This window comes from Schistocerca americana, chromosome 4 (assembly GCF_021461395.2).
Source record: "Schistocerca americana isolate TAMUIC-IGC-003095 chromosome 4, iqSchAmer2.1, whole genome shotgun sequence".
In the NCBI taxonomy this organism is placed as follows: Eukaryota; Metazoa; Arthropoda; class Insecta; order Orthoptera; family Acrididae; genus Schistocerca; species Schistocerca americana.
The window spans coordinates 712708287-712729324 of NC_060122.1; the positions used below are offsets into that span (position 1 = coordinate 712708287).

The window sequence follows — 21038 nt, forward strand, 5'->3', positions numbered from 1 at the left end:
AAAAGCAAGTTCTCTTTTACAAGTTAATAAAATTTAAAATACTTTCTTCCATTTCTTAATTTTCACATTTTAGTCCTCCAAAGTTGATTAAAAGCCATAGAATTTGTGAACCATTGTGCCATCCACTAACAAGGAAAACTGACAATTATGTAAGACAAAGCTTGCACAGGTTAATGGAAACATGGCCAAGTGTTATCACCCTTGTCAGTTTTCCTTGAATCACCCATCCATCTACAATGTGCAGTTACAGCAAATATAACAATCATAGTTCCCATCTTGACTGAGTGCCAAATTGCTGGTTTCACTGCCATTCCATCTGACTATGCACCAGGAAAAGGAAAGAGACACCAGGATTTTGAGCAAGCATCTGCTATTTAGATAAAAAGTTATAATCATATAAAGATGAAATTCAGTGTAAGCTTCCTGCGTACATCATTATTCATACTGATGTTGTAAATCAACTTGCACATCTTCACTCATCCTTTTTGCGTGCCTGTCAATGACTCAATGCCTCTATTTGGTGAGTAGTCTGCTTTACTCCTCAGTTATTTACATCTTCACACATATTAGATTTTAAAGATTACAATGTTTAATAATCACACCAAAATTCAGTGCAAATGTAGACAACTGAAACAGATGCACCGGGTGGCTGTGCAGTGAATATGATGTGGGCAATGTGACAGATGACAAACAATGTGCATGCATGCCAAGAAACTAATGATAACTCAATGAAAATCTGCAAATGGCTTACAAGTTTCAAGAATCCATATATCACTTATCACCCACCCATTACGATGTCTTCAAGGTTCCTTGGAAGGAAGTATGTTGAGGAGTGCAAGAAGTTGTTGACTCTTGGTCAGGTCTCTAAACTCAAAATGACACTGCAAATGGTTAGGCTCCTTTAGGTTTTAAGGGAGCACAGGAACACAGCAATTAAGCCACAACTGCATTAGTTTTTGTTATTCTTGCGGATCCAAATTTCAGCTATAAATAGCCACCTTCACTGCATTTCAGTGGGTTACAGTCCAAGAAGTTCACGGCAGTACATGTCACCATATGACCTTATTGATTTATAGGCAGAAGGAAACTTTAGGTTTCATGTGGTTTTGTCATTGGCGAAGAAAATTTCTTTTCAGGCATTGCCAATATTTTAATACCACATTGCTCTACTGTGTCATTAAGTTTAATAATATATGTTTGGCATATTCCAGTCAGCTGACATTATTTTTGATTTTTATGTGTACAATATGTTATCCATTGCAGAGATATATTATTTCATCTTCAGACATACATATGACTGTCCAATTAGTCATCTATGGAATACAGCAAGCAAATAAATATTGCAGTATTCCATACACAATTAATTTGATAATTATATGCATCTCTGAAGATGCAGTTACAGAACTCTGAAATCTCTAATACAGTGGGCACATAGACAACAAAAAACAGACACGTCTGAATGAACATGTGAAATATAAATGTAATAAATATAATATAAATGTAATGGACACAGCTGAATGCCCAAGAATTTCATTTGGCAAAATGGATTACCCTAAAATAAAAGCTTCTTTAATGTACTTATATATGTGTAGTTGAGACACTTACTCTACCTCACCGGGCATATTGTATATCACCTGCCCATTCATATGTATATTGTATAAAATCATTTGCCTTATATCAACTGTATATTGTATAAAATCACAATACGATTAAATAAAATTAAATAAAACTACCTTACTTTTTGTGAATGGCTATGAATTTTGAATAATTTTAAGATTTCTTTATTCTGTTCATTAATGCATGTATAAGGCTTTTATTCCTCGTGTACTGCTTGTTGTGCATATTTATGAGTAGTTGGCTTCTTTCAATATTTTGCAGCTGTCATCTTCATTTGAAAATGTTTCACTTACACATGATTGGAAAATCATTGTTTACCCAGAGGAAATAATTACTCAGAATTCTTGCTTAGAGTGAAAAACAGAAAGAACAAATATACTGATGTAGTACTTTATACAGGAGACATAACATCTGAAATCACTTTGTCTACATAAGAACATGACAATGAGGTTGTATGCATTTTAAAAATTTGGTCTTGTCCATAACGTAATGAACCACTCATGTTAGTTGGTAGAATACGCTGAAAGAGAAGAGGCTAATATAGAATCATATCCAAATTCATAAGGCAATGAACATATAATTATTACTTTTACAATAACAGAAAGCAAAAATGAGATTGGAATTTTACCTAGATTCAACCCATCTGCACATACTTTCGTAATTCTACTACCAGAACAGACATGGACGGGGGATCACCCAAGCGGAGACATGAGCTGCAAATGGGGAAATCCTTTGAGATAAGAGACTTTGACAAAGGACAGATTTTTACTATGCAGAGTTTGTGACCAAGTATCTTGAAAATGGCAAAGCTGGTCGAACTTTCACATGCTACTGCCGTGAACATCTACAGAAAGAGGTAGGAGGACAGTGAAACTAACACTAGGTGCTAAATGATTGGACGTCCATGACTCTTTACAGAACATGGAGTTCAGAGGCTTGTCCACTCTGTAAATTGATCTGTGGCATCTCTGCTGAAAGATCACAATGCTGGTGCATGCATATATGTTTTGGAGTACACCGCTCCTCATACACTGTTGAACATGGAACTCCACAGCAGACCAGCCTTATATGTTCACATGTTGAACCAACGGCATCATCAATTATGATTGCAGTGCGCATGGGACCATCAGGATTCAACCATCAATCAATGGAAACATGTCGGCTCTTCGGGTGAATCACATTTTTGCCACACTAGGTTGATGGTCATCTCCCCAAACGCTATCATCAAGGTGAAACAGCAGCTCAAAACATGCACCGTGCCACAGCGGGAGCATTATAATGCTATGGGAGACATTCTCCTGCACTTGCATGGGACCTGTGGTAGTAATTGAAGACATTCTGACAGCTGAAAACCATTTATATTCATCCCTTCATGCTTGATGTCTTCCCCAACCGTGATGTCATCTTTCAACAGTATACTGTTCATGTCTTGGAGCCATAACCTTTCTACAGCGGTTTGAAGAGCATTACAGTTGAGCTCACACTGATGTCTTGGTGACCAAATTCACCTGATGTAAATCCTATGGAGCCCATTTGGGTCGATGTCGGGCACCACCATTGCACATGCACATCAGCAGCCTCTTATTTACGTGAAATACATGATCTGTGCGATGCCACATACCTCCACATGCTCACCCACAGTTGGACCTCGATTTGCAGAATCAAGGATGTATTTTGTTCCAAAAATGGACAAACAAGCTATTAAGCATGTGGTCATAAATAAAGTTTCTCATCAGTGTATGTTAAAGCAGGGCATAAGGATGAGCATGGGATACTGCACCCATTTATTGTTTGTGCAGGCAAAACTGGAAGGGAGATAATTCGTCGGCGCTGGCAAGTGTTCAGCGCGACCTGCCAAGAATAAGCAAATATGGTCCGGAAGCTCCGTGGCTGGCTGCAAAGAGTAATGTAGCATTGTATTGTTAAAAAACAAATGGAGAGACTTGAAATAGTGACTGTTTAGTAGGCGTTGAACTGCTGTTGAGAATACGTGGACTGGACATGGATAGTCAGCCACAAAAAAGCTTATGTATTAATTGTGTTCAAAAATGTGTAATTAACTGAGTCTGGGTGCCCGGTAATGTGTGGGCTTACGTCATAAAGTTTAGTTGTTTTTTTGTACAAAGTAGAAATAAATATGTTCTGGTGCACTGAACGATATTCCTAGAGTAGCGTATTTTTTAAATAAGAAGAGAGAGAGTGAGAGAGTGAAAAATTTCCCCTTCTAGCAGTGAAATCTTCGAAGAAGCATCCGGAGCTGCAGAAGACATGGGCACTGCAAGAAAGCAGAACCAGCATTCTTCAACAAGTAAGTCCACGAAAACGCTTAAGCTGTATAGAGAGAGCTTAACATTACACCGCGGAACCGCAAATAACACACACACACACACACACACACACACACACTCTCTCTCTCTCTCTCTCTCTCTCTCTCTCTCTCTCTCCACCAAATAAATTATTTTCGTGCTATTTTTGAAGTACAACATAATGCTCATGAAGAGCCAAACTGCTTTACTTATTCTGTTTATACTCCAATTAAAATTACTGTCTGATTGACATTTCAGCAAGTCGACTTGTAGAGGACCAGCCAGGATCCAATTGTACTTCTTTCTCGAGCGCCATATGCTCGCTGTGTTGCCTGTTCTGTAGGTACATGCAGCACCTTGTGATGTGTGGCTGGCAACACTGGCCCCCCCCCCCCCTGCCCACACCTCCCCCCCCCCCCCCGCACCCCCCCCCCACCATTGCAATCTGTCAGCCACAGGGTAACTTTAATCAGAGTATACAATAAAAGTGACTGTTACACAAATGGTATAAGGAATTTACACACTTGTCTTTACTTTTTAATGGTTTGTATTTTGGTGATATTACAATTTCATTATAATAGGTATGACTGTATTCACATCAGTGGAGAGAACAGGCCCATATTCACCACACAAATGTCTCGTACATTTCTTGTGTTTTTAATACTGTTACTTTCAAATCACATGAATACCTAACTCGTAAACTGTGCGTAAACCACAACATCAATATTCGGTTGCAATCATTCTTCAGCTTATAACTTCATGGTCAGTGCTTAAGTACAAAATTGTTTTAATAAAATGGTGTACAAGTGCTGAAACATTTTAGATGCAACCAATCTTACATTATTGTAATTACATAGGAATGTTTGCAATTAAGTATAATACAGATCAAGTCTGTGGTACATGCCCGTCGCCCAGCTACTGGCCTAACTGCAGACAGAATGCAGACCGTCTCCGCCACAGCACTAGGAGGGAAAGGCCTCCAGGCTCGTTGCCTTGGCCGCCTTTTACCCCCAAGAAAGAACCCCAGTACTCATTTGATAGCAGACTTGGTGACCTGGGTCTATCCTGGAAGGACTAGAATGAGGAAAAATCCCCGCTCCTACCTGTAATCGAATCCGAGAACTCCAGGGCCAAAGTGTCTAATCCCTAGACCACCATGACCACTGTTAAGTAAGTGTAATACAATAATTTAAAGCAGGGGAACATAAAAATGTGATGTTTCATTATAACATAGTTACAACTTACGAAAAGAGTGATGTACTAAAATTATTGTACAAATTTGGTGTCATTTTTTATAACGTAAAAAAATAGGAACAGTTACTTCATGGAAATGCCGGTTTACATTTTTAATTTTATGTTATTTCTTAGCAATTCAAGGTCTCCTTTTGTAACTGCAGTTCTTATGCTTCTGAAAAACGCCAAGTAGTGGTGCATGTTGTGCCTGAAAAAACACAGTTAAAACATTTTTAGTAAAAAAAGGTGAAAATGTCAAAAAATGGCAAATGAAAAAAAGCATAATTCACTTACTATTCTAAATGGATTAAATTGATATGTTACCAGTCATCTCGTCACATCAGACTATTTGTGTTTCTAGACAGTGCCGCAGGAACAGACAGACAATTTGAAACATTTGCCGAATGCACCCCCCTCCCCAAATTAGTGGTTTGGTAATTCCTACGTTGCAAGCAGCAGTTCATGGCCTTCAGTGTATGTCGTGTCACAGCAGCAGAGAGATGAAACTTCCTGGCAGTCAAAACTGTGTGCCAGACTGGGACTCGAATCTGTGACCTTTGCTTTTTACTGATTGGGCTCTACCAAACGAGCAATGTAAGAAGCACAAATCATGACCTGCCATCACAGCACAGTACCTCATCTCCTACCTTCCAAACTTCACAGAGTGAAAAATCATTATGCAGAAAGATGTTTTCTGAACAATGGTGGTGATCCAATGAGAATGTTTTTAAAATCATATTAATGGCACAGACAGTACACAGATTCCCATTCACTTATTTTTTCCTACCTTCAATTTGCATTATATCAGAATTTATCTTTTTGCATTTTGTTTCTTCTTCCTGTTTACTACTTCTACATTTTACCAAATTTCTTTTCTGTCTGATGTAGCTCCTTTTTTGCCTCATCTTCAAATGTATGTTCACTCTGCCAGGTGCTTGCTTCTTAAGCAATTTACAGTGTAACGCTTTCAGAACATTTTTTGTTGCTAACAAGTTACTTAATTTCCCTCTAGTCCTATTCTTCTGGGTCTCCCTAACCTAGGTGACTTTACTATTTAACCACTGAAAGTATCATTTACATAACACAAACAAACAAAAACATAAGGTTGATCTTCTAAATCATGAACCTATGTGAATTAAAAGTGCTGCCTACAATATTGTGACAAAAGTTTTATGAGATTTTTGAGTTGACTACTGTTTTGTGGAGCAGAAGCCAGTGCATTTTTGTCACATGAACTGAACATGAAATTTGATACTGTGAAATTTTTGCTGCAGTTGATGAAATAAGTTCAAAATAATAATACTGCTAAATAATATAATCAGAAAGACCAACTCCAAAATTAAATGGAATTTCTTTCTGAATTTATAACTGCTGGTGCCACTTCATGTTATAGTCACAATTTGGCAAATGAGTAGAAGTCAATACAAGCATTTTGTCATCAATGTCAAAAAAGGAACACCATGTGAAAGAAAACATGGAGAAGGTGTTCATTTGTTTGTTTGAAGGAAATTGTGTATAAGGCATTTATTACAAGAGGACGAACCAGAATTTTTACCAGGATGTTATGAAAAAGTGTTAAAAAAGGAATGTGACACAGTTATAGCCTTAGTCCCATGGCCAAGTGGGAATTGTCTGCTTCAACACAGTATCATCATCATCATCATCATCATCATCCTGTCCAACACAGGTTACAAATCCAACAGTTTTTGGCAGAAAACAACATCTGTGATTTTTCATCCACCATATTCTCTGAACCTTGCCCCCTACTGACATTTTCTTATCCCTGACCCTATGGCTGGCACACGACACAGCAAAGATGACTCTCAGGATGCCTTTCCATCTAATTCGCCAAGCATACTGAGAACCCACCATTTACAATCAGATATATGCTACTAGGAATGCTTATGATGTCACTACCTTCGGTATCAAATGTGAACATTTATTTAAGGATCTCGTTATCTTCTATGACTGTAAATTTGTATTTGTTTTTAGCTAATAGATCACCATTTTGTTAATTTGGGAGAACTTGAAAAAAATCTGCAGTAGGCCATCCCAGTTCACACAAGATTTCTTTTTTTCTCCTTCAAGGAGTAAAAAAGTCATTGGAACTGGAGCACAGCATCAAATGAACATTATCTGGAAGTATTAAACAATGGAAAATGCAGGATGGAATGTAACAATATTATGAGAAGGAATGTTGCCACTCACCATATAGTGGAGATACTGAGTCGCAAAAAGATTTTCACACTTAAAGCTTTTGGCCAATGGCCTTTGTCAACAACAGTCCCACATATGTGTTCACACAACTCACGCAAACGACTGCAGTCTCGTGCAGCTGAAACCACACTGCCAGCATCTCCGCTATGTGGTGACTGGTAACTTTCCTTCTCATAATATTGTTACCTGGAAGTATAATTTGTAAAATAAAACCACACTTTCTTTAAACATTCCAATGATTTGCAGTGCCTTCCTCATATGTCTAATCCTACCACCTACTGAATAGAAGTATTTTTTTGTAAACGATAATAAGACACTCAGCATCAACCAATCTCATAATAATAATAATAATAATTTCATTTTAATGGAACCACTTTTATTGAGCGATAGTAGTTTTTGCACCAATTTATATACAGATAGCATCTACATTATTAGAAAAATTTATCATACTTATAAGAAACTACAGGTATACATCAGATGGTGTAAAAATCTTACACCAGGGCTTCGCAACATACGTGCTAGCAGAGCAAGCTGTGAGCAGCAAGACGCGAGCATGGAGCAGCGCGAGCACGCTACCCCCAACTACCGGACCAGAGTGGAGAGTGGGGAGAGTCACGTGGGGCACACAACAGCTGCCGCCAGTCAATGTAAATCCGTGGCCACCTGCAGGGATATCACTCACGAATTATTACTGTGACAAATGAAACAAATAAAGGAGAATGTACACGTGCCACATAATTTTATTAGCTTAGTGTATGCCTCTACATTCGTATTAATTTGTGAACTGTTACACAATAAAAGGTGTCACTGAAGTGTGGGATTCTCTGTTATCTTGTACTTTTTGCCCTTTACAATTGCGTCTATGTTCAGAGTAATTGTTCTTGTGCATCGTAGGTGCAGTGTGCAGTTTAAATTTCGATCAGACAATGCGTTTCTCAGGCGTGTCTTGTTACATTTCATTGCAGAGAACAGTTATTCACAAACATACATGGAACTGAACATTGATATTATTGTAGCCGCCAGTTTGTGCAAATGAGGAAATCTATCCTGAGGGAAGTGTCTGTAAAATTCCAAAATGTTTTTCTTGTTCTGAAATTTGTCTCCGTATTCTCTGTCACACTGCAGGTCAATAATTTCTAGTTGCAGCTCAGGACGAATCTCTTCAATATTCGCTGAATATGGAGAGGAGAACAGATCAGAATCACTGTCTAGTGCTGTCAGATCTTGAAAACGTTGATCAAATTCTTCCTTAAGGGCAACTAAACTATGTGAATAATGTTCACAGTCTTTGTGAACATCTTGCATGGAAGATAATTTAGGAAAATGAGCTAGGTTTACTGTTTCCAGCTGACTCACCCAAAGTGACAATTTCATTTTAAAAGCTCGTATTCGATCTATGAAATGAGTAATTACCAGATCTTTACCTTGTAGTGAAATGTTCAAAGCATTCAGATGGCTAGTTAAATCTGCTAAGAACGCGAGATCACATTTCCATGAAGGCTCTTTCAATTCAGGAACACACAAGTTATTTATTTCCATGAACATATTTATCTCATCTAATAGGCAAAAATTCGATTTAATAATTCGCCACGACTAAGCCAGCGGACCTCGCTGTAATAAGGCAAGCTACCATACTGGCTTTCTACATCCTCAAGAAAGCTTTTAAATTGTCTGTGTTGTAGGTCATGCTTCCTTATTTAATTGGTTGTACGAACAACAACACTCATCACATTTTTTAGAGTGATACTCTTTGCACATAAGTTTTCCTGGTGGATCACACAGTGAACACCCCTTATTTCATTCGGCACAGTCAGTTTTTGCATTTTCTCCTTCAACAGCACAACGAAACCTAATTTTTTCCCTGTCATCGCTGGTGCACCGTCTGTAGACACTGAAACTAAAGAATTCCACGACAATCCTATATTTTCAACACTACTTAAAATATCACCTCCAGTTGTAGTGTTCTTCATGGCTACTACATCGAGGAGCTCCTTCCTCACCTGAAGATCTCTATTACACCTCTAATAAATATGGAAAGCTGCGCTGTTCCAGTGATATCAACACTTTTGTCCAGAGCTAGAGAATATGCCATAAAATCTTTATAGATATTTGCAAGCTGGCTCTGGACGTCGTCTGCCATGTCCTGTATGCGACGCATAATGGTCATGTCAGATAATAGCACAATCCGAAACTATTCAACTTGAGATGGACACAAATGTTCCGCTGCAACTACCAAACATCTTTTATTAAATCGCCATCAGTGAAGGGGCGCAGGGATTTTGCTAAAAACAAAGCAATTTTGTAGCTCACTCTGAGAGCTGCCTCAGTTGATTTTTCTTCGTCATCCAGGTCTTCTTCGGATAGCTTCCTTTTAAGTTTAATAACTTCCTGTGCACGATCTAGTCCATCACATTTTCCACTTCCGTAGTCTTTCGCGTGGTACGACATATAAATGTCGCTGCAAATTACATTTCCTAAAAGAATTCAGCATTTTGTGACATACTAAACATTTTGCAACACCATCTTTTTCTGTAAACAGATACAATTCCTCCCAATGGGGGTTGAACTGTAAAAGCATGGTTGGGGTTACACAACGGCGACTTGACATGATTCTTAACCAGCGAAGTGATTGTTAGAGCTGATCGTAGTACTTTTAACGTTACACAGTCAGCGCAAATTCAATAGGCACGCTGCGGTCCTAATCATACGTGCGCACGCATTTCCCCTCCCTCCCCTCCCATCCTACTCCGCGACCTTGCACCTGCTCGCGAGCACGTGCCTGAGCAGATGCGAGTACTCGCACTCAAAACCGGCCAGTTATTAAACCCTGTCTTACACCAACTAAATAACAAACCCCTTGTGTACCACTCACTAAAATTTGTAATAATTATAAAAGGAGATGGCTCTCTGAGTCAATTATTTCTTCTACATTTATAATCATTTCAAATTTCAGTGAATGGTGCATGTGGGGCTCTGTTATTTAGCTGGTGTAAGATTTTTACCTCATCCAGTACATACCTGTAGTTTCTCATAAATATGATAAATTTTTATACATCTTGTGCTGCTTTCCTTGAAAATATTACAGGGGAATATGGAAACCTTGGGATCAATTTGAGTTGCTTAGAGAGCAGATCATAGAGACCTAAATACTCATCAGCAGGCAGATAATACAAAATCTTACCATCCACAGAGCAATGTACAGTAAACATTAACTAAGGAATAAGATGATACTCACACTGATAACAGTACTGGTGCAAGCAGCTCATTGGTCATTAACAGATGATGTATGTAGGCTCTTGTGTGCTTTTTGCAGCAAAGGCACTGACACGATGCTACCACAGGCTCGAAATCTTCACGAAACCTGATCAGAATCACATATAAAAAAACAGCCTTGTATACAAAATCAGTTTTCATTTGAGAAAAATATTTCAATTAAGTACGAAACACTACTATCAGATATTATACAGGGTGGTCCATTGATCGTGACCGGGCCAAATATCTCACGAAATAAGCATCAAACGAAAAAACTACAAAGAACGAAACTTGTCTAACTTGAAGGGGGAAACCAGACGGCACTATGGTTGGCCCGATAGATGGTGCTGCCATAGGTCAAACAGATATCAACTGTGCTTTTTAAATAGGAACCCCCATTTTTCATTACATATTCGTGTAGTATGTACAGAAATATGACCACTTTTTTCGCTTTGTGATAGATGGTGCCATAATAGTCACAAACATATGGCTCACAATTTTAGACGAACAGTTGGTAACAGGTGGGTTTTTTAAATTAAAATACAGAACATAGGTACGTTTGAACATTTTATTTCGGTTGTTCCAATGTGATACAATGTACCTTTGTGAACTTATCATTTCTGGGAACGCATGCTGTTACAGTGTGATTACCTGTAAATACCACATTAATACAATAAATGCTCAAAATGATGTCCGTCAACCTCAATGCATTTGGCAATACGTGTAACGACATTCCTCTCAACAGCGAGTAGTTTGCCTTCCGTAATGTGCGCACATGCATTGACAATGCATTGACGCATGTTGTCAGGCATTGTCGATGGATCACGATAGCAAATATCCTTCAACTTTCCCAACAGAAAGAAATCCAGGGACGTCAGATCCAGTGAACGTGCGGGCCATGGGATGGTGCTTCGACGACCAATCCACCTGTCATTAAATATGCTATTCAATACCGCTTCAACCACATGCGATCTATGTGCCGGACATCCATCATGTTGGAAGTACATCGCCATTCTGTCATGCAGTGAAACATCTTGTAGTAACATCGGCAGAACATTACGTAGGACATCAGCATACAGTGCACCATTTAGATTGCCATCGATAAAATGGGGCCAATTATCCTCCCACCCATAATGCTGCACCATACATTATAACCCACCAAGGTCGCTGGTGTTCCACTTGTCGCAGCCATTGTGGATTTTCCGTTGCCCAATAGTGCATATTATGCCAGTTTACGTTACCGCTGTTGGTGAATGACACTTCGTCGCCAAATAGAACGTGTGTAAAAAAAATCTGTCATCGTCCCGTAATTTCTCTTGTGCCCAGTGGCAGAACTGTACACGACGTTCAAAGTCGTCGCCATGCAATTCCTGGTGCATAGGAATATGGTAACGGTGTAATCGATGTTGATGTAGCATTCTCAACACCAACGTTTTTGAGATTCCTGATTCTCGCGCAATTTGTCTGCTACTGATGTGCGGATTAGCCGCGACAGCAGCTAAAACACCTACTTGGGCATCATCATTTGTTGCAGGTTGTGGTTGATGTTTCACATGTGGCTGAATGCTTCCTGTTTCCTTACATAACGTAACATCTGGACTCTTGGATGATGTCGTCCAGGGTACCGAGCAGCATACATAGCACACGCCTGTTGGGCATTTTGATCACAATTGCCAGACATCAACACAATATCGACCTTTTCCGCAATTGGTAAACGGTCCATTTTAACAAGGGTAATGTATCATGAAGCAAATACCATCCGCACTGGCGGAATGTTAGGCGATACCACGTACTTATACATTTGTGGCTATTGCAGCGCCATCTACCACAAAGCGAAAAAAGTGGTCCAACTACAACATTCATATTTCTTTACGTACTACACGAATATGTAATAAAAAATAGGGGTTCCTATTTTAAAAAAACGCAGTTGATATCCATTTGACCTATGGCAGCACCATCCAGCAGGCCAACCATAGCGCCATCTGGTTCCCCCCTTCAAGCTAGACGAGTTTCATTCTTTGTAGTTTTTTCGTTTGATGCTTATTTCGTGAGATATTTGGCCCGGTCACTATCAATGGACCACCCTGTATACTAGCTTCCCCCCCCCCCCCCCCCCCCTCTCTCTCTCTCTCTCTCTCTATTAGAATTATCGGTCAGGATTTGGGTTCCAGTTCAATAGGTCAGATAGGTCAGGCAACACTTATGAAAGGGTAGGTCAGACTTTGGATCTTACACTTCTTAACAGCTTGTTGTAACATCAGCAAGGACTCAAACAGTTGTTTTATCATTATGAATGAGTACACCAACTGCTAAACAAAAATAAAGATCTGCTATTGTAATTTATTTTTTAGTATGATGCTGTTCATGGATTTTAATATATGTTTAGGGTGTGTCCTGCAATACAAAGTAGCTGCCTTGCTGTGGTGCCATCTTTTCTTTCAACATACAATTTGATTTAACTGAAAAATGGTAGAGTTATACGGAACTGGTACAGAAATATGACAAGCCCATTCACTATTACTTATCACCTTTAATTTGCATCTTTTGTAAGTCTAATCAAAATCACTGAAGACATCACAACAAAATAAAAGCTAGTGATAAAAGAATAGCTATCTTGAGAGATGTTAATGATGCTCCTGTTCTTGTTGAGAAAAGCAAAATGTATGACACAATCAGGGTATCAAGCTAAAAAAATCATTTTTGAAACTTAAATACAGCTAAAGCACATATGATGGCCTGTGATAAAAGAAGAGCAAATTGAGATAAGAATTAATACCGTAAATGAATTCCTGGAGGAGGCTGATTAATGTACTTGTATAAGGAATATGACACTCATGAACAGTTTACCAACATTAACTTACATAAAATAATGAAAAACAGAGGTGTGAATTAGAATTTTTCATTTAATCTCCAACAATTTTTTTTTAAATATTCCTATACAGCAGCCATGAAATTAACAAAAATGCTTTGAAAGCTGAAAAGGAAAGGAACCTAAATTCATCTGAGTAATGGCACTACAAAACTGTGAAAGAGAAAACATGGATTTACAACAAATAGAATGTGGTTTTTCAAAAATTAAGTGTAAGCTGAAGCCTACTGAAATCCACTGTAACCAAATAAATATGTGTTAGTGGCTTTCTAGACACATAATACATTGTTTAAAAACACTAACCCACAGACATCCTAACCACAAGAAAGCAAAGAGAAGGCTGTAATTATGCAATCTGCAGCAAAGTATAAGAGACAAAGGAGGCAACAACTACGAAAAACTGAATAGAAATAAGAAGAGTAGAGAACTACCATAAATCGATCTTTGGGTTGATCACTACCAATGTGACTGCAGGTAGTGCATCAGTTAACCAAAGATCCATAAATGTGTGCATCCACAAAGACATCAATTCTAATAATAAAATTTTTTTAAAAAAGTTCATTACATATCTTTCCTTCAGGAGGCAAAGAGAGAAGCTGGAGACAGAAATGGGGAGATGAACATTTGTAAAAGAAAGGGAGTGTTCATCAGATCAACACTGACTGAAACAAATGAGTTTTCAGTAGTTTGAGTTCAATATCAATAAGTTTGTACATTGAAATTACCTGGAAGAATGAAACTGTGTGCTGTACCAGGATTAAAAAGCAGAATTTTGTCTTTAGCATGAAATGCTCTTCCCGATTGACCTTTCCAACCATGACTCACAGCCTGACATTAATACTTTATGTCTGCTGTAAGTTCTCTCCTAGTTTACAAACATCAAAGAAGCTCTCCTGCATACCTTGCAGAACTAGGACTACTTTAGTCAAGTCGCTGTAAGTTGATTCCTGACAGCTGGAAGCACTGTTGTAAGCTTTCAGCTGTGAAGTGTAGATGGTTGCAGGCGAAAACAACAGCCATCTATAGAGATCCACCAACAATGAGGCACTGCCACAGAGATATTTACAAAATCACATAATGTGACTGGTTGCAGTAGGCAAACAAAGCTGCTGTGTCCAGCCCAATGCTACTGTTAGGATCTTCTTACAGTTACATGACTACAGCCACAACCTGTATAGCTGTGCCTGAAACCTCAGTAAAAGAGCAATGGCTCTGGAAGGCAAGATTAAGGATCTGCCTCTTGGTCTAGCAAGCGATTTTAATTTGGCAGAAAGTTCAAAAACACTGCACAATATGATGTAGAGTGAAAGATTCATTCTGGAACATTTTACACTCCTGGAAATTGAAATAAGAACACCGTGAATTCATTGTCCCAGGAAGGGGAAACTTTATTGACACATTCCTGGGTTCAGATACATCACATGATCACACTGACAGAACCACAGGCACATAGACACATACAACAGAGCATGCACAATGTCGGCACTAGTACAGTGTATATCCACCTTTCGCAGCAATGCAGGCTGCTATTCTCCCATGGAGACGATCGTAGAGATGCTGGATGTAGTCCTGTGGAACGGCTTGCCATGCCATTTCCACCTGGCGCCTCAGTTGGACCAGCGTTCGTGCTGGACGTTGGGGGACAGATCCGGAGATCTTGCTGGCCAGGGTAGTTGACTTACACCTTCTAGAGCACGTTGGGTGGCACGGGATACATGCGGACGTGCATTGTCCTGTTGGAACAGCAAGTTCCCTTGCCGGTCTGGGAATGGTAGAACGATGGGTTCGATGACGGTTTGGATGTACCGTGCACTATTCAGTGTCCCCTCGACGATCACCAGTGGTGTACGGCCAGTGTAGGAGATCGCTCCCCATACCATGATGCCGGGTGTTGGCCCTGTGTGCCTCGGTCGTATGCAGTCCTGATTGTGGCGCTCACCTACACGGCGCCAAACACGCATACGACCATCATTGGCACCAAGGCAGAAGCGACTCATCGCTGAAGACGACACGTCTCCATTCGTCCCTCCATTCACGCCTGTCGCAACACCACTGGAGGCGGGCTGCACGATGTTGGGGCGTGAGCGGAAGACGGCCTAACGGTGTGCGGGACCGTAGCCCAGCTTCATGGAGACGGTTGCGAATGGTCCTCGCCGATACCCCAGGAGCAACAGTGTCCCTAATTTGCTGGGAAGTGGCGGTGCGGTCCCCTACGGCACTGCTTAGGATCCTACGGTCTTGGCATGCATCCGTGCGTCGCTGCGGTCCGGTCCCAGGTCGACGGGCACGTGCACCTTCCGCCGACCACTGGCGACAACATCGATGTACTGTGGAGACCTCATGCCCCACGTGTTGAGCAATTCGGCGGTACGTCCACCCGGCCTCCCGCATGCCCACTATACGCCCTCGCTCAAAGTCCGTCAACTGCACATACGGTTCACGTCCACGCTGTCGCGGCATGCTACCAGTGTTAAAGACTGCGATGGAGCTCCGTATGCCACGGCAAACTGGCTGACACTGACGGCGGCGGTGCACAAATGCTGCGCAGCTAGCGCCATTCGACGGCCAACACCGCGGTTCCTGGTGTGTCCGCTGTGCCGTGCGTGTGATCATTGCTTGTACAGCCCTCTCGCAGTGTCCGGAGCAAATATGGTGGGTCTGACACACCGGTGTCAATGTGTTCTTTTTTCCATTTCCAGGAGTGTAGATAGTTTGCCTCTTCACTTCTCTTAAGAGTTTTTTTACACAGGCATTTTCTGTCTGCGCCAAAATCCTTCTGCTTTCAAATTGACATCTTCACTTCCTCAACTCTAATGTACAAAATGACTGACACTTAAGCAGCAGCATCAGTGATGAACATGTACATTTGAAAGAAATACAGTATCTTTTGTTTTAACATATAATAGTGACATGTTTTCTCTGTAAGGATTATTCAGGAAAAAAGATAAAAATCTAATGAAGTAAAAAAAAAAGTTTATTCATAACCCAAAGGTTACTAGTGGTGGTGTTACTGGAGGTGGTAAGAACCCTAGCTTCCTCTGGCCTTTGAACAGAAGCACCCAGATAATTACAGGTGAACTTAAAGCTTAACATGGACTATAAACCCCAATTCAAATTATATTTTTCACATTAAAATTTAATTACCAGAAGTGAACGAAGTGATAATTGAAAGAAAAAAATCACTTGGGGACTGAAACCATGGACTTCTGGGATAGTTGTCTGACACTTCCCCAAAGAGTCAGCAAGTCACACAAATCTAATAATAGTGGAAGAAAACTGTTTTTATCATTGACAAGACTGTTATTTCTCTCTGTCTACATGATAAGCCACAATTTAAGAAAAACACTCATGTACATTACAGCTCTGGGCCTAAAAGCAGAGGCCATAGTATACAGAAAAAAGTGACAAAAGAATAACTTATATTCATATTCTGAGGTACAAAATAGCTGAGCAAGAATATGTTTCATTTTAACCAAGTACAAATTACCATTACTCACCTATCATCCTTCAGAGATATTTCATACACAGTGTCATTACTGTCATGTACACCATTTGCACCTGTGGTTGAGGAATGTACGATGGCTTCTGAATCAGAGTTCAGATTTTTACAGTTTTCACCCTTGTCTGATTTTACTGCTTGCTTCTGACTATCAATATTAATACTTTTGTTAGTTTCCTCTTCCTTTATAGGTGAATCAGGACTGAAAAAAGTACATTAAGTATAGTTCTTAAGAGTAAATAAAACATATAAGTACTAACATTATTTGTCACATAAAATACAGCCAGGCTTCAGCAGTCAGAAAATGTGGTCGTGTGTGTGAGATGTCTTTGCGTGAGTGTGTGTGTTTTCTGTATTTCTAACTAAGGCCTAGTTGGCTGAAAGCTCACTTTGTGACAGGCTTTTTGTTGTGCCTATCTGCAAATCAGCATCTCCGTTATATGGTGAGTAGCAACACTCTTTCTCATAATATTGTTACAGTCCATCTTGGATTTTACACAGTACTTAGACATTCTTTCACTATCTCTAACTATGTCAATGTTCATATTTTTGGATTGAAAGACACCACTTACTAAAAAGTAAAAGCATTTGCTGTCGATAGGCACACATTAAAAAAGAAAACTTGCTAGCTTTCAGAGTTATCCTAAGACACACCTATGCCCTTAAACGCTGCCACCAGAACTAACATGCCTATGATATTTTTCAACAGGTGGACAGGTTGTAGTGGTTCGAGTAGACGGAGAGGGAGGCAGAAGGCAGGGAGAGGGACAGGAGTTGTTATCCTAAGACACACCTATGCCCTTAAGCGCTGCCACCAGAACTAACATGCCTATGATATTTTTCAACAGGTGGACAGGTTGTAGAGGTTCGGGTAGACGGAGAGGGAGGCAGAAGGCAGGGAGAGGGACAGGAGCTGGGAGAAGGCCGGTTTGTCATTTTGGAATGCAGGAGGGAGGGAGAGGTGCCAGGTATATGGACTAGCATGATTGTAGTGGCCAGTGGGCAGCAGCACACATTGAAGATAACATGGGGATGTGCATGTGGGAGGAGTTGACAGGATGATGGAAGGGGAAACTTTTGAGTGGAGGGTGTGGAGACAGTGAGGTAACAGACTGACACCAGGATGATTACAGTAACAGAGGATGTGTTGTAAGGATAATTCCCATCTGCATATCTGAGAGAAGCTGGTGGTGGAGGGAAGAATACAAATAGGTTAAGCATCCATTAAAACTGAGCTTGTTATGTTCAGCTCTTTGTTGAGCAACAAGATGGTCAACTTTGTTCTTGCCAACAGTTTGGCAGTGGCCATTCATCTTGGTGGACAGCTGGCTGGTAGTCAACATAGCAAACTGTGCAGTTTTTGCTGCAGATTTGGTATACGACACAGCTGCTTTCATTGGTAGCTTGGCCTTTGATGGTGAAGGATAATCCTGTGGCTTGGAGTTGGGAATGGGAGTGGTATAAGTATGGACTAGAATGTTGTTTAGGTTGGGTGGGTGATGGGACAACATTTTAAGAGAGGTGGGAAGGATCTTGGATAGGATGTCTCCCATTTCAGGGCAAGATGAGAGAGAAACAAAGCCCTGGTGAAGGATGCACTTCAGCTGTTCCAGTCCAGAGTGATAGAGGGTGACGGCGGGGTGCTCCTTTGTAGCTGATTGGGAGGATTGGGTTGTGTGAGGGTTCGGCATGGGAAGTCTGTTTGTAGGCTAGGTTTGGGTTTGGAGGGTATTAGCTGTCTGTGAAGCTCTTGTGAGGCCTTCAGCGAACTGGGCAAGGGAATTCTCATCACTGCAGACATGTCGCTCATGGGTGTCTAGGCTGTATAGGAGGGGTTTCTTGGTGCAGACGGGATGACAGCTGTCAAAATGCAGGTACTTATGGTGGTTAGTGGATTTAATGTGGACAGACTCCCAATTTCTACAGTGGAGAAACTTGTTTGCCATCAACCTCCAACTTAATGCCAACACTGAACTTCACCTCTCCCAGTTCATAACATCATCCAACTACAACCCCCCCCCCCCCCACCCACTCGTCCCCCTGCTCCCACCTAATCACTGAAGACAGTATGGCTATATAAGGAAAGCAGCAGCAATCATTCAACAATCACCACTTGACAATGGCCGAGGAGAACTTGGCCGATAGCTCATGGATTTTAATCCACTGGACATGGCTGGAAGCTCGAGAAAATTTTATCAGCTTCCAACAATTCCTTACCTCCAACTTCTTCTCACAATCCTTCCCCAGGTCCCTTCCTAAGAACACTAACCTTTCGGCAGAAGAAAAGTTCGCCATGCACAACCTGAAGGCAGACCCAGACCTAGTCATCCTCCGTGCAGACAAAGACTCCATACATGTCATGATGAGTCGCTATGACTACCTGATGGGAGGCCTCTGCCACTGTCTGACTCCTCCAACTGTTCTACCAGAGTGATCCCATCCTGGAAGTCGAACATAACCTCCAATTCCTACTGAAATCCATAGGCCCCACCCAGAAACTCTCGCCTGTGTCTACCTCCCTATCCACCCCAACAATGTCCTGCACACCCACCTCCTTCATGCTCCCCAAAATCCACACACCCAACAATCCTGCAAACAACATTGTAGCTGGCTATTGTGCTCTCACTGAAAAAAATTCCATTCTTGTTGAACAACACCTCCAACCACCTCCCCGATGCCTAGCCTCCTATATCAAAAATACTAACCACTTTCTTCAGTGGCTTTCCACCATCCCTTTACCTCCTATATCCATACTCATCACTGTTCTTGCCACCCCTCTATACACCAACATCCCTCATGTCCATAGCTTTACTGCAATCGAACACTACCTCTCCCAATATCTTTCAGATCCTAAACTGATCACCTCATTCCTTATACACTTTACAAACTATATCCTGACTCTCAACTATTTTTCCTATGAAGGGAAGGTATATAAACAAATCCATGGCACCAGCATGGCACCCTCCTATGCCAAGCTATTTATGGGTAATCTGAAGGAAACCATCCTAACCCTCAAAATTCCCAACTCCTAACATGGTTCAGGTTCACTGATGATTTCTCCACAATCTGGATTCAGGGTCATGACTAGACCTCAGACTTTTAGGTTCTAAAAATCTTAATTTAGGTACCTAAAATAGGTTCTATCAGTTACAAAAATAGGTTATAAAAATCAGAAAATAGGTGACCAAAATCTGACATTTTACTGTCTAGAAAGATAAAGAGGTTGACAAAAATCCACATTATATTACTATCCATGTCCATAGTTACAGTCACATTAAATATCTAACACATTCTCCAGATTTTCCATTAAGAAACTGCTTCTCTTGTCTGTTAATAGCGTCTTATATGCCGAGAATGAGCAGTCCACGTCAACAGATGTTACCGGAGCATATTTAAATGACGGTATTAGGCTCAATGGGACAACACACTCATGTTCTGTTGATTTACCTGATAAGATGTCAGACACTGTGCAGAGGGTGGTCAGTACTGTTTTTTTGTATTTTTTAAAAAAGCACTGTCTTTAGTTTCTCACTAACTTTCATACCAATAGAACCTGGGACCAAGATTTTTTCTCTCCCCCCTTCTATCAATCGCAGTTGCCTGTAGACTGCTTTCCCTGGACACTCTAGAGCTTTAATAATAGGGACTAAAAATGCACAATGAGATTTTAGGTATGCAATGTCGTTGGAAATTGATGGGTCCTTTAGAAGAATGCTCACTGCCTCCTGCCGCAATTTAAGAACGATGTTCTTAATGTCTTCCAAATACTCGCTGTAATATTCCACATTGTGGGTGGTACATAGGCTCCAGATGGCATGAGTATTGAGCACCTTTTAAAGTAGTTAGTGTTGCGATGTGCAGAATGTTCTGTCACTATTTGGTGGATGGTTCTGGATAAAACATCAATTTCATTCTGAACATTATAAGACGCAGAAATCTTCATACAACCCAAAACTTGAACAAATTCCTGCAGTTAATATTCCATGTTCTCCAGCGAGTAAGTACAGGTTCTGGTGGAAGTGGTACCTTGGGAAGTTCCTCTTGA

The 21038-nt window shown here is 40.6% G+C and overlaps 2 protein-coding genes across 2 annotated transcripts in view; both read right to left on the reverse strand.

Annotated features, from left to right (window-relative positions):
• Positions 1–4452: 4452 nt before the first annotated feature.
• The window catches only part of LOC124612911 (queuine tRNA-ribosyltransferase accessory subunit 2), a 79548-nt gene continuing 62962 nt past the window's right edge, over positions 4453–21038 (reverse strand). Inside the window, exons 7-9 of the mRNA XM_047141400.1 lie at positions 16992–17195; positions 10609–10734; positions 4453–5364 (exon numbers count right to left, since the gene is read on the reverse strand). Coding sequence (XP_046997356.1) covers positions 5262–5364; positions 10609–10734; positions 16992–17195 — 433 coding nt within the window. The 3' untranslated portion in view covers positions 4453–5261. The remainder of the gene's footprint in view (positions 5365–10608; positions 10735–16991; positions 17196–21038) is intronic.
• On the reverse strand, positions 17202–18983 carry LOC124612912. Its single transcript, XM_047141401.1, has 2 exons — positions 17787–18983; positions 17202–17647 (listed from the first exon to the last, which is right to left on the reverse strand). Exon 1 carries the CDS (start codon positions 18682–18684, stop codon positions 18121–18123), a length of 564 nt encoding a protein of 187 aa, XP_046997357.1. The 5' UTR covers positions 18685–18983; the 3' UTR covers positions 17202–17647; positions 17787–18120.

Bases quoted from the DNA above. Each gene is read 5' to 3' on its own strand.
- LOC124612912 (XM_047141401.1), bottom strand. From the start codon at position 18,684: ATGCCGAACCCTCACACAACCCAATCCTCCCAATCAGCTACAAAGGAG.